The 13321-nt window shown below is 40.1% G+C and overlaps 2 protein-coding genes across 3 annotated transcripts in view; one reads left to right on the top strand and one right to left on the bottom strand.

Moving 5' to 3' along the window:
* Positions 1-13321, top strand: part of dph1 (diphthamide biosynthesis 1) — a 294949-nt gene that overhangs the window by 32845 nt on the left and 248783 nt on the right. The gene's annotated exons all lie outside the window — the stretch shown is intronic.
* rtn4rl1b (reticulon 4 receptor-like 1b) overlaps positions 9416-13321 on the bottom strand; it is a 179486-nt gene continuing 175580 nt past the window's right edge. Inside the window, exon 3 of the mRNA XM_058080435.1 lies at positions 9416-12112. Within this exon, the coding sequence (XP_057936418.1) occupies positions 11228-12112 (885 nt within the window). The 3' untranslated portion in view covers positions 9416-11227. The remainder of the gene's footprint in view (positions 12113-13321) is intronic.

Genomic DNA, 13321 nt, shown 5'->3' with positions numbered 1-13321 from the left:
TGAAGAAGGTCAGCTGTGTGTGTTATTAGCCTCTTAATTGATGCATGGACACCCGCGGGAATAATGGACTCTTTGTCTTCTTGACTACAAGGACCATCTCAGTTTGTTTTGTGTGTTAATTGTGTATATATTCGACAACAAAACCATTAGTAGTTGATTATTGTGTGTCATGTGATCAAGGGGTGATATCCTGATTGGGTGCACAGAATCACATGAGTCAACCCACATGATTCAAATACAGTAAACCTCGGATATATCGGATTCAATTGTTCCCACTGGTTTTGTCCGATATAAGCGAAATCCGTTATATGCGTATACCGGAAAATGTCCGTTTTACGCATATATCGGATTTATATCCGGTATATGCGTAAATCGGATTTTATCCATTATAAAAAGGCACTTCCTTGACTATGTTTCCAATGTACCTGGACGCGCAGGCAACGCTGCAAATGACGTCGTATAGCGGCCTGTCACGATTCGGCGAATCGGAGCGCCACGATGCAGCCATCCGATATATGCGAGGGAAATTTAATGGAAATGCATTGGAACGGGACTGGAGGTTTTGTCCGAAATAGGCGAAATCCGTTATAAAAAATCTGATATATGCAATGAATTTTTATTGGAAATGCATTACAGAAAAATTGGTTCTTTTTTATCTGTCCGTTGTGAGCGAATTTCCGATATATCCGAGTCCGATATATCCAAGGTTTACTGTATATGCACTTATAATCTTATTGGGAATAATTTGTACAAAACAAAATTTATTTATTTGACACTATTTTTCATGAATTTAACATTGTACAGTTATCATTTTTAATATTTTTTTAATTTTGTGTTGGTGATTGAACAGCAAATTTGGAAGCAATTTGTCAGGTTTTTCATCATCAATCAGAGAATGTACCATATAGTACGTATCTTTTGTCCTTTTTCTAAAAAAAAAGTCTTACAAATGAAGGGCTATTTATATCTATATTATTATGATATGGTATTCTTTAGGATTATGTCAAAAGCATATTTTGTCAGTGACGAGACAAACTGACATCAAACTCTCCTCCGGGAGGAAACTGTGGAAGAAGCATTCCGATGTCAGAAACACGTTTTGGCTCACGACTGAGAGACACGATTCACGCAAGCAGCCTCGTGTGCCACACAAAGTGGCACGACGGATCAATTAACTTATGTTAATTAATTTTTGTGTGTTAATTGTGGACTTGGTGTAACCCAAGTGAAATTGGTAACATAATTTATTTATATATATACTTGTATACTATATATTTTTATTTAATAATACCCTTTCATATAATTATAAGTGCATTCATTCATTCATTCATTCATTTTCTACCGCTTTTCCTCATGAGGGTCGCGGGGGTGCTGGAGCCTATCCCAGCTGTCTTCGGGCGAGAGGCGGGGTACACCCAGGACTGGTCGCCAGCCAATCACAGGGCACATATAGACAAACAACCATTCACACTCACATTCATAATTATAAGTGCATATATATATATATATATATATATATATATATATATATATATATATAGTCCTGGGTGTACCCCGCCTCTCGCCCGAAGACAGCTGGGATAGGCTATATATATATATATATATATATATATGAAGTATAAATAAAATGGTTTAATATACAACACTCAGCAACAAGTGATTTGAATCATGTGATTTTGTGCACCCAATCAGGAAATCACCCCTTGATCACATTCATTCATTCATTTTCTACCGCTTTTCCTCACAAGGGTCGCGGGTGGTGCTGGAGCCTATCCCAGCTGTCTTTGGGCGAGAGGCGGGGTACACCCTGGACTGGTCGCCAGCCAATCACAGGGCACATATAGACAAACAACCATTCACACTCACATTCATACCTATGGATAATTTGGAGTCGCCAATTAACCTAGCATGTTTTTGGAATGTGGGAGGAAACCGGTCTGCACGCTAACCACTTGACCGCCGTGCCGCCCCCTTGATCACATGACACACAATAATCAACTACTAATGTTTTTGTTGTCGACTCACATTAATTCAGGAGCAGGCCGAATGGGTTCAGTTTCCACCGAGGGACGGTGTGAATGTGACCCAAAGTCAACTGGGATAGGCTCCAGCTCCAGATAAGCGGTAGAAAATGAATGTTTGGATGTGATTATGGACATTGATAGCTCCATAAAATATGATAACTAAGCTAAGCTCAACCAGAGCTATTTTTCCTTAGTGTTGCTATTTCTATGATAGACTTGGCATGGATGTGATTTCAGTCACGTCTCTGACAACGTGCAGCATTCCAAGCAGGAAATAAAGACAGACAGCATGCCGGAGTGCTGAAATCCAGTAATCAAAAGACAGTGAAGCAGATCCATGAAGTATTCGCTGCACATCAATCATCAGTGAGACCCACGGTGAGTTCAATGTGCTTGTACAAGACTAAATATGGTACGAGGAAATAACCAACACAAGTCTGTAGCACGTTAGAGCTATCTCATATGCAACAATCATTAGGTCTTCATTAGTTTACACCCCAAAATGCAGGGAATAATGGTCAAATTGGGACATTACACCGAAATGGAACACCACAGGAACAAGCACTTGGAGACAGAATCTAGGAAGAAACAGATGTTGATAGTAAAGTGTGCTGAGGCTTGCCTGCCTTCACATCTGGCGCATCGCAATAAAACACATTGATTACAATTACCACAAAATTAGCATCATAACTCCTCTTGCTGGTGGCTAACCAACCCAACCTGAGACATTTTTTTTTGTCTGTGTCACAGCTGTATCTCTCAAGGTCGACCTCGGAGCGTAAATTGGAAGCTAGCGGGTGTTAGCTTAGTTTAGCATGCTAGCGTGACTCTTCTCCGCTTCAATGTAAGAAGTGTTTTAAAATGCCCGATGACGACGTGTAAGTGATGAAGTGAAGACGGGAAGCACGTTTATTCTTGTAGCCCGCTCCTCGGAGGATATAATAGTGGCCTTCAAAATAAAAGCGCTGAATCAGCCCTGCATACACTGCAATTTGAACTACCAAATGAAGCCGATTTCATGTCTCGAAAAACAGGAAGACAGTTTGACGCCAGAATTAAGTCCATTCCTGATGACAAGCTGCTATAATTCCATAAATTAATTAAAGACATTAGTGTCAAAAACCTCAATTATTAATCACTTATGAGAATTAAGACCTGATTTAAAATATAAATATATACATTCATTCATTTTCTAGATGGCGTTGGATTATCAAAATGTGCTTCTGCCCTAATAAAGCCATTAAAACATGTCACAAGTCAGTATTACAATGTAGGATGTTGTATTGGCCACTATAGACAGATACCATACTGACCCAATATGTCAAAAAAAATTTCCTGAAAAAAAAAATAAAAGTCAGAAAAGTTGTCTTGTCCAAAGGGTGGTCACAAACATTCTCCTTTTCTTCTTGTCACACACACCAGTGATTTCGAGATTTGCGGTCAAAGTTTCTCAAAAGTTCAAGTTTTGTTTAAGTTAACCAACATAATCATGATCTATTTTTTTGTTGTTGTGGAAGTGCTGGAGCCTATCCCAGCTAACTTTGGGCGAGAGGCGAATGAAGAGTGAGTGAAGATGGGAAGCAAAATAAAAGCGGTGTCATGAAAATATCTTCCATACGTAGTTGGAATGGCATGGGTGACTACATCTTCCTTATAAATTATTTATAATAAATAAATGTGCTTTACATTTTGAGAGGAGTTTATTTCATTATATGGCTGAAGCTTTTTAGTTGCTTACTTTTTGTGTCCGCCGCAGTCACACTTTTTGTGTTTCTCATTTTATGGATCTAAAATAAATGAAATATACATTTTCTACCGCTTATCCTCACAAGGGTCGCAAGGGGTGCTGGAGCCTATCCCAGCTGTCTTCGGGCAAGAGGCGGGGTACACCCTGGACTGGTGGCCAGCCAATCACAGGGCACATATAGACAAACAACCATTCACACTCACATTCATACCTATGGACAATTTGGAGTCGCCAATTAACCTAGCATGTTTTTGGAATGTGGGAGGAAACCGGAGTACCCGGAGAAAACCCACACATGCACCGGGAGAGCATGCAAACTCCACACAGACATGGCCGAGGGGGGAATTGAACTCGGGTCTCCGAGCTGTGAGGCATGCGCAGTAACCACTCGTCCACCGTGCAGCCCAATAAATGAAAGTTAATTGTACTAATATGTGGAAATCATGTGGCGTTCATATTAAGTACATATTTCAGTGAGTGAATGGTAGATTTGTCACGATAATCAATAAAATGATTAATCGAACAATAAAAACAAACACATTTTGCCGCCCTCAGTAAATTGACATGCGCATGGATGTTTGCTTTCCTCTGTCTCTCTTATTCAAGACTTGATACTCAATTTCATTTATTGTTTTTATTCGTATTTTTGTTCTTAATAGAGCCAGAGTGACAGGGTCTGTTTTTTTTTTTTTATTTATGTTTTTGGTTAAGACTGTGATTTTTATTTTAGTGCATTTTTTGCTAAACGAGACCGAGAGTCCATTTAATTTTCATTTATTCATTTTTGGTTGTTTTTTTTTAATTTTATTTTATTGAAATGCTCTAAACATTCCAACTCCAGTGTACTCTAGAGAAATAAAAATTGATTGTTTTTGATACAAAGTACTTTCATATTTTATAAGTAATTTCAATATTGTTTGTCTATATGTGCCCTGTGATTGGCTGGCGACCAGTCCAGGGTGTACACCGCTTCTCGCCCAAAGACAGCTGGGATAGGCTCCAGCACCCCCTGCGACCCTCGTGAGGAAAAGAGGTAGAAAATGAATGAATGAATGAATGAATTAATTAATGAATTTCAATATTATCGATTATTGGGAATAATTTGTACAAAACAAAATGTATTTATTTGCCACTATTTTTCATGAATTTAACATTGTACAGTTATAATTTTCCATATTTTTTTTATTATGTGTTGGTGATTGAACAGCAAATTTGGAAGCAATTTTTAAATTTTGGCTTGATTGTCAGGTTTTTCATCAGCAATCGGAGAATGTACCATATACATATGTATCTTTTGTCCTTTTTCTAAAAAAAAAGGTCTTATTTATATCTATATTATTATGATATGGTATTCTTTAGGATTATATCAAAAGCATCTTTTGTCAGTGATGAGACAAACTGACATCACTCTCCTTTGGGAAGAAACTGTGGAAGAAACACATTTTGGCTCACGACTGAGAGACACGATTCACGCAGCAGCCTCGTGTGCCACGCAAAGCGGCACGACGGCTCAATTAACTTTGATTACAAGTGACGAGAGCTGTGACATAAATAGCCCAGACGTTTTTAAAAAAAAAAGTCCTACTTAAGCAGCAGTGTGGAGCTGCAGTAAAGCACCTCTTGGTGGCATTTAAGAGCCGGAGTGGGACTCGCGCTTGGTGATGTTTTGACTCCAAAAAAAAGTGCAACACCGAAGCACCGACCCTGCCAGTGACAACCACAACCACAGCAACAACAAAACTTAACATTAAATGGAGCTTGTATTGTGACGGAGACACACGCCACGATCACTCCCAGACATTTTTTTCATGCATAATCTGTCTGATTTGAGGTGAGAGATGAGCGGATTAGCACGCCTCTAATCCATGCAGGTGCTGCTGTGGGCCTTGAGCCTCCACATAAGTGTGCATTTAGTATGCAGCATGGCTGCTTGGAAGAAATGGAGCACGCTGCCGCTCTTGGGGGGATTTCAGTCGCCATAAATAGATGAAAAATAACAGCGCTCAAATGAGAAAGTGTTTTTGTGGGGGTATGAGGTGATATTAGATGTGATGGAGCTGGGAAAGTATAGGTGCAAAGTTGTTGTGTCATTTTTTATTATTTATTTTCCGATTAATCACAGTGTTGCTACATCTTTCGGAAATTAAACAGCACAGTGACAATGATGCAATTAAAAAGCAAATACAGTAAACCTCGGATATATCGGACTCGGATATATCGGAAATTGGCTCACAACGGACAGATAAAAAAGAACTGATTTTTCTGTAATGCATTTCCAATAAAAATTCATTGCATATATCGGATTTTTTATAACGGATTTCGCCTATTTCGGACAAAATCTCCAGTCCCGTTCCAATGCATTTCCATTAAATTTCCCTCGCATATATTGGATGGCCGCATCGTGGCGCTCCGATTCACCGAATCGTGACAGGCCGCTATACGACGTCATTTGCAGCATTTGCAGTGTTGCCTGCGTGTCCAGGTACATTGGAAACATAGTCAAGGAAGTGCCTTTTTATAACGGATAAAATCCGATTTACGCATATACCGGATATAAATCCGATATATGCGTAAAACTGACATTTTCCGGTATACGCATATAACGGATTTCGCTTATATCGGACAAAACCAGTGTGAACAATTGAATCCGATATATCCGAGGTTTACTGTAGAAATTGATAGTTGCTTGACTCATTCGAATCTCCACTAGTAAGCACCAACGGTATTCATCCGGAAGGGCATTCGGAATATAAAGGGCTCAAGCCAAAATCAGTATACGGAAAAAGCTGAAGAAAACTTCAGAAAACTGAAGCTAGTAGGGCCAAAACTAATCAATAGTAGGTCAATATATACAAATCTGTATGAACAAAACCGACATCTTCTTTTTGTGTTGTAGGCGATGAAGCAAATTACTGTAACACAGAGGAATATTTATAATAATAATAATAATTACTTTATTAGATTTTTGCAATATGCCCAAGGCCAGTAAAAAGACCCTACTTTGGAACACCCCTGTCCTACATATTTAAACATGCCAACCAGCCCAAGCGAATCGGAGCTTTTCTTCCTGTCATTCACACACCCCAGTGTGATGCAGCTGCAACACAAGAGACGGGTGTTATTTTAGAGCGTGGAGGTTATATGAACTTGCTGGTTATATAACAAGCCGTATTACTGCTAGTGCTAAATTATTGACTCATTGATTACATAAAAAAGTGTTACTGATACATCATATCAGAGCTGCATATGTGTTATTGTTGCTTGACTCATTATATCAATATTCTGCTATATTATGTATCATATAAATGTCTCTCCATGATATCAGTCCTCAAGTCGAAGCCAGGGAAGCGAAGACGTATTTTCCATGAGGTGTGAAGACACTCGCTGCAAGCGCTCAGGAAGCCAGGCAAGCAGGTGAGCGGAGACGTCATGGTGCGAATGACTCTCTAATTAGGAAAATCGCAGCTGTATTCATGGTAGGGAGTAATTTGGTTGCATCGCAGCAAAGTGGAGTGATCCAAACAAGTGAACATTTCTTGATTAATGGCTCTGCAGGGCAAAGGAACGACACTTAACTGACTTAAATGTCTACAACAAACATTAGTCAGATTATTATTAACTAGGTAAAGGCATGGTGATCCGTTGACTGATACGATTGATTATTCATGTCTTGAAGCGCTACTTATGCGCTACAGTTATGGGTTTATGTTGTTATAAGTGGTGTGTTATTTTGCACAGTCTTCAGAAAACCGACGGTAGTGGTTAGCGTTCTGGACTTCGGATCGGACGCCTCGGATTCGAATCTCCACTAGTAAGCACCATTGGTATTCATCCGGAAGGGCATTCGGAATATAAAGGGCTCAAGACAAAATCAGTATGCGCAAAAATCTGAAGAAAACTTCAGAAAACTGAAGCTAGTAGGGCCAAAACCAATCCAGAGTAGGTCAAAATATACTAAGCTATATGAACAAAACCGACATCTTCATTTTGTGTTGTAGGCAATCAAGCTAATTAGTGTAACACAGAGAAATATTTATAATAATAATAATAATTATTAATTTATTCGATTTTTGCAATATGCCCAAGACCAGTAAAAAATGAACCTGACTTTGAAACACCCCTGACCTACAGATTTAAACATGCCATCCAGCCGGTAATGCTAAACTTCTCCCAAGCGAATCAGAGCTTTTCTTCCTGTCATTCACACACCCCAGTGTGATGCAGCTGCAACACAGAGACCTGCTGAAAAAAGTGTATATACTATATAGTGTTATATATATTGTTATTGTTATATGTATATATATGTATGTATATACGCACACAGGCCTCACAGCGAGGAGACCCAGGTTCAATTCCACCCTCGGCCATCTCTGTGTGGAGTTTGCATGTTCTCCCCGTGCATGCGTGGGTTTTCTCCGGGTACTCCGGTTTCCTCCCACATTCCAAAAACATGCTAGGTTAATTGGCGACTCCAAATTGTCCATAGGTATGAATGTGAGTGTGAATTGGCTGACCACCAGTCCAGGGTGTACCAAAGACCCCCCGTGACCCTTGTGAGAATAATTGGTAGAATGTATGTTTTATTTATTTTAGATCCGTAAAATGAGAAACACAGAGTGTGTTGGCGGCGGACACAAAAAGTAAGCATCTAAAAAGCTTCAGCCGTATAATGAAATAAACTATTATTTATTACATATAATTTATAAGGAAGATGTAGTCACCCATGCCATTCCAACTACATATGGAAGATATTTTTATGACACCGTATGACAGCGCTTTTATTTTGAAGGCCACAATTATGTCCATTATTATGTCACTCACTCTTCATTCGCCTCTCACCCGAAGACAGCTGGGATAGGCTCCAGCACCCCCACAACAACAAAAAAAAAGATCATGATTATGTTGGTTAAATTAAACAAAACTTAAACAAACTTTTGAGAAACTTTGATTGCAAATCTCGAAATCACCGGTGTGTGTGACAGGAAGAAAAGCTCTTTGGACAAGACAACTTTTCTGACTTTTTTTTTTTTAGGGAAAAAATGTTGACATATTGGGTCAGTATGGTATCTATCTATAGTGGCCAATACAACATCCTACATTGCAATACTGACTTGTGACACGTTTTAATGGCTTTATTAGGGCAGAAGCACATTTTGATAATCCAAGACCATCTAGAAAATGAATGAATGTATATATTTATATTTTAAATCAGGTCTTAATTCTTATAAGTGATTAATAATTGAGGTTTTTGGCACTAATATGTTTTTAATTGATTTATGAAATTATAGCAGCTTGTCATCAGGAATGGACTTTATTCTGGCGTCCAACTGTCTTCCTGTTTTTCGTGACTTGATTTGATAGTTCAAATTGCAGTGTATGCAGGGCTGATTCAATTTGTTTTCATATCACAGCTTTATTTTCATCAGGGGAGCTCCACTCTAAGAAAGAGCAAAGATGGAAAGGGGAAACCCGGTGGGAAAAAAAAAGCCAAATTTGCTGACAGAATCAATTTCTCTTTTACTTGATAAAATAAAATAATAAAAAAAAAAAAACAGCAAAGGAAGGAAAACAAGCCTAACTTAGACTTTCTACAAACAAGCCAATAAAAGGCCAAAGCATCAATAAACAGACTCAGACGACCACGGTGAGACATAAGAAGATATAGACTTTAATATCTTTATAAACATTTTTTGTAGTCTTAGGTGAAGCCGCACAGAACAACGGAATCATGGCAGCAAAAAAAAAAAAACACACAAATGCTAAACAATAGACTGAGAAAAGACGCAAATGACACCTGTGCATTAACAAATGAAGGTTGACCTTGAAAAATGACCTTGATCAAATAAAACAGCTCCCGATTTAAGGAGCAAAAAACCCTGTTATCATAATTGATGCCACTGATATTTTTTTTTCTCATAGTAAGACAGTAATTTTTATAGTATCACCATTGTTTTCCGTTGTTACATCATTGATACAAAGACCATCACGTCATCAAAGTCCATCAGAGGGAGGCACATACGCTCCAGTTCGGCGTAACGTTCAATTGTCTGTTCTGTACAGCGTCTTTTTTAGGAACCCCTTGCGGTCCTGCGTCCTTCCTTTTTTCACCATGCTCCTTTTAGAAATCTTCTTTTATACTGGATTTAATCACACCATTTATTTATGCACACATTGTTTTTAAAAGTCCTGTATGCCATTTTTTAAGTCATTCTGGAAAAAAAAATATGTCAGTGCTGGGCGACCCAGTCCTCGCTTCATCTGGAATAGGCTCCAGCTTACATAGAAAAAGGAAAAGTGGATGAACATTGTCAGTAAGAGATGGAGGTTGTCAGTTCTCAGTTGACTGGGAAACTGGAAGAACCCTTCCCGTCCGCCCCCCCTGCTGGCCCTGCAATATGGATTCAACACTAGGTCCATTCTGTGTCTTAGAAATCTGAAACAAAGGATCACAAAGTACGGACAGACTCACGGATTCATCTGGAATGAAAATGGCGGTCCTCAGCATCCTGACACAGTTACGTACAGTAGCAGCTTCAAATCCAGTCGTGAGTTATTTTTGTATTATCGACGTATGTACGTATCGTTTATGGCCTTAAATCAGGAGTGGCTATAAATTCCATTTTGTAGAGGAATATTTACATTCCTGGGTCTTATAATGATTATTTATGGTCAAATCTTCACTTTTTTAACCTGATAAAGAATAGGCGGATCAAGTGACCGGAATAGGGGCGGCACGGCGGTCTAGTGGTTAGCGCACAGACCCCACAGCTAGGAGACCAGGGTTCAAATCCACCCTCGGCCATCTCTGTGTGGAGTTTGCATGTTGTTGTCCCCGTGCATGTGTGGGTTTTCTCCGGGTACTCCGGTTTCCTCCCACATTCCAAAAACATGCTAGGTTAATTAGCGACTCCAAATTGTCCATAGGTATGAATGTGAGTGTGAATGGTTGTTTGTCTATATGTGCCCTGTGATTGGCTGGCGACCAGTCCAGGGTGTACCCCGCCTCTCGCCCGAAGACAGCTGGGATAGGCTCCAGCACCCCCTCTGCGACCCTTGTGAGGAAAAAAGCGGTACCAAGTGAATCAATGAATGAATGAGTGTTTTTTGCAGAAGACTACATTTATGACTTGGTTCCTCCACCCCCGTTTTGCCGTCTTCTGATTGGTTACGATCCGTAGCTTATACCAACTAAAAGACACATAAACGATGAAACGTGGCAGTGCACGCTTGGTCTGCATGAATCAGTTCGTCGGACTCCTTGCAAGATTTTCCGTTGTGGGTGTTTGATGCTTGTGCTCATCTGAATGGTTACACTTCCTACACAACACTTACACATAATCACACTCCGACACACACACATACATAAAAGACACCAGGGCCTTGTAGTGCAGGTTCGAGAGAGGGGTTGTTTAGGGTTATGCGTTTTGTGATGACCATTTACCGAGCCCTGTGTAGCTCAACGGAGGATCAAGTCTGTATTTGTTGTCAAGGCAACCAGAAGTACGTAGATGTGTATTAAGGGCTGAGATAAGGACGCCCTGTTATTGGCTTGCAGAACCCCACTCGGGGGTCGGACAGTGGTCCGCGGAACACACTTGTGCTTCCTTCTCGTGACGGTGCCATCCGGAGATGTGTGATCGTGTTTTCCTCCGTCGGAGAAATCCGGAGATGTGTCCTCCTTGTCCGCCATAACCTCCTTTGAGTGGTGGACCTCGTTGTCGTTTTTCCCTTTGCTTCCTCGATTGCGAGTCTTCTGGCAGTTGCGAGGACGGCCGGGCCTCGAAGGGTGCACTACATTGCTCTGGCCGCCTGAACCTGCCACGACGCCCCGATTCATTGACGGTGGGCTGACGGTGCCGGATAAATTGTTGGTTTGGGCTCGAGATTCCGAATTTGGTAAACAGTCGGAGAAGTCTTCCTTTCGTAGCTCCTTCAGGTCTTTCCCGAGCATATCGACGGGCGCCATGCAACCCACTGAAGACGTTGAGCCCCTAAAACGTTTCAACCACTCCCATAGTGTGATGGCCTTGCAGTCACATGACCAAGGATTGTCATTGAGGCGCAGGTATTCCAGAGCAGGCAGCGTGTCCAGGCACTCCCCCGACAGTTGCATGAGTGAGTTATTGAACAAGTAGAGCGTGGTGAGACGTTTGAGGTCATGGAATGCCAGGTGGTGAACCCACTCGATCTGGTTTTGGTGCAGAAGGAGGCGATCCAAGGACTGGAGACCCCTGAAAGTGTTCTGGTTGAGTCTCCACAGGTGATTTCCGTGGAGGAACAGGTGACTCAAATTATGGAGGTCAGCAAACGTGTCGTCTTGCAGGAACTTCAAATGATTTTGCTATGGAGGAAGAAGACACAAAAATCAGGTCATTGAATGCACTTTATGTGTTAGCTTGCGCACTTGGTATTTTATGTCATAGAATAGAATTAATACGTGAGGAAATACACGTAAATATACAATTTTCAGAATATGTAGTGCATACAATGTAGGGGTGTGTATTGGCGAGAATCTGGCGATACCATACGTATCACGAAACTACTACTAGGCTCACGATACGATATATCACGATACTGTTAACAAGGCAATATTTTTTTTGTTTTTCTTGTAGTTAAAGATTATTTCCTGGAAAAACTGAATTACACCAGCAATATGCACCTACTAAACATATTTTTTATTCGATTAGAACAATATGTTATGCTGTATCACAAACTTTCCTCTGTAAAAACTTTAAAAAAAAAAACATTAAAAAAACAAATAAATTAAATTATATCTCAAGATCCTGCTCAAATGTTCACATTCTATTAGCTGTGAAAAAATGCAGAGTATACAGTCCCTGACTTATCCACCATCAGAATCAGAAAGGGTTTATTGCCAGGTATGATCAAACACATACTAGGAATTTGTTTTGGTGAAGTAGGTGCAGACACATCTATTAAAAAAAAAGAATGAAAATACAAAATATACAGAATAAACGAATAATAGAACAGTATTTTTGTGGAACAAAGTAACTAATATCAGTAAAAAGTTATTTAACAAAATAGTGATATCAATTTGAAAAACAAAATACCTGCAATATCACAGTACTACTTTTGTAGTATACAAAAGGACCTTGGCATTGCTTGCTAGCGGCAGGTCCTCATGGTGTCTCGCTAAGTGGACTCGCAGATTTGTCGTGTTTCCCGAATACTTTATTCGGGCACGACACATTTTACAAACGGCATGGGTTTTATCAATTTATAATATGGGAACCAGAGGTGGTTGCTGTCCCAGTAGCACAGGTAAGAACTAGCTAATCTGTGGCGCCCATTAGCACCTTGTTGTTGTCCCTTTGAATTCGTGCTAAAAGGAATGTCGTCATCACTTGTTTCATAATCAGACATGTTTACTTTCACTATCCCAGCAGTAACCGTGAAACCGGTGACGCAAATGTGTGTAACAATGGACAGGCGGGAGTGCGAAGTGCTATGACGGCAGAGAAAATAATGAGGTCTGATTTTTTTCAAGTAGGCACTTTTGTGATACAAATGTATTACGCTTTTGAACGCA

This window comes from Doryrhamphus excisus, chromosome 8, assembly GCF_030265055.1.
Source record: "Doryrhamphus excisus isolate RoL2022-K1 chromosome 8, RoL_Dexc_1.0, whole genome shotgun sequence".
Lineage (NCBI taxonomy): Eukaryota > Metazoa > Chordata > Actinopteri > Syngnathiformes > Syngnathidae > Doryrhamphus > Doryrhamphus excisus.
This window is presented reverse-complemented; position numbering and strand designations above follow the sequence as displayed.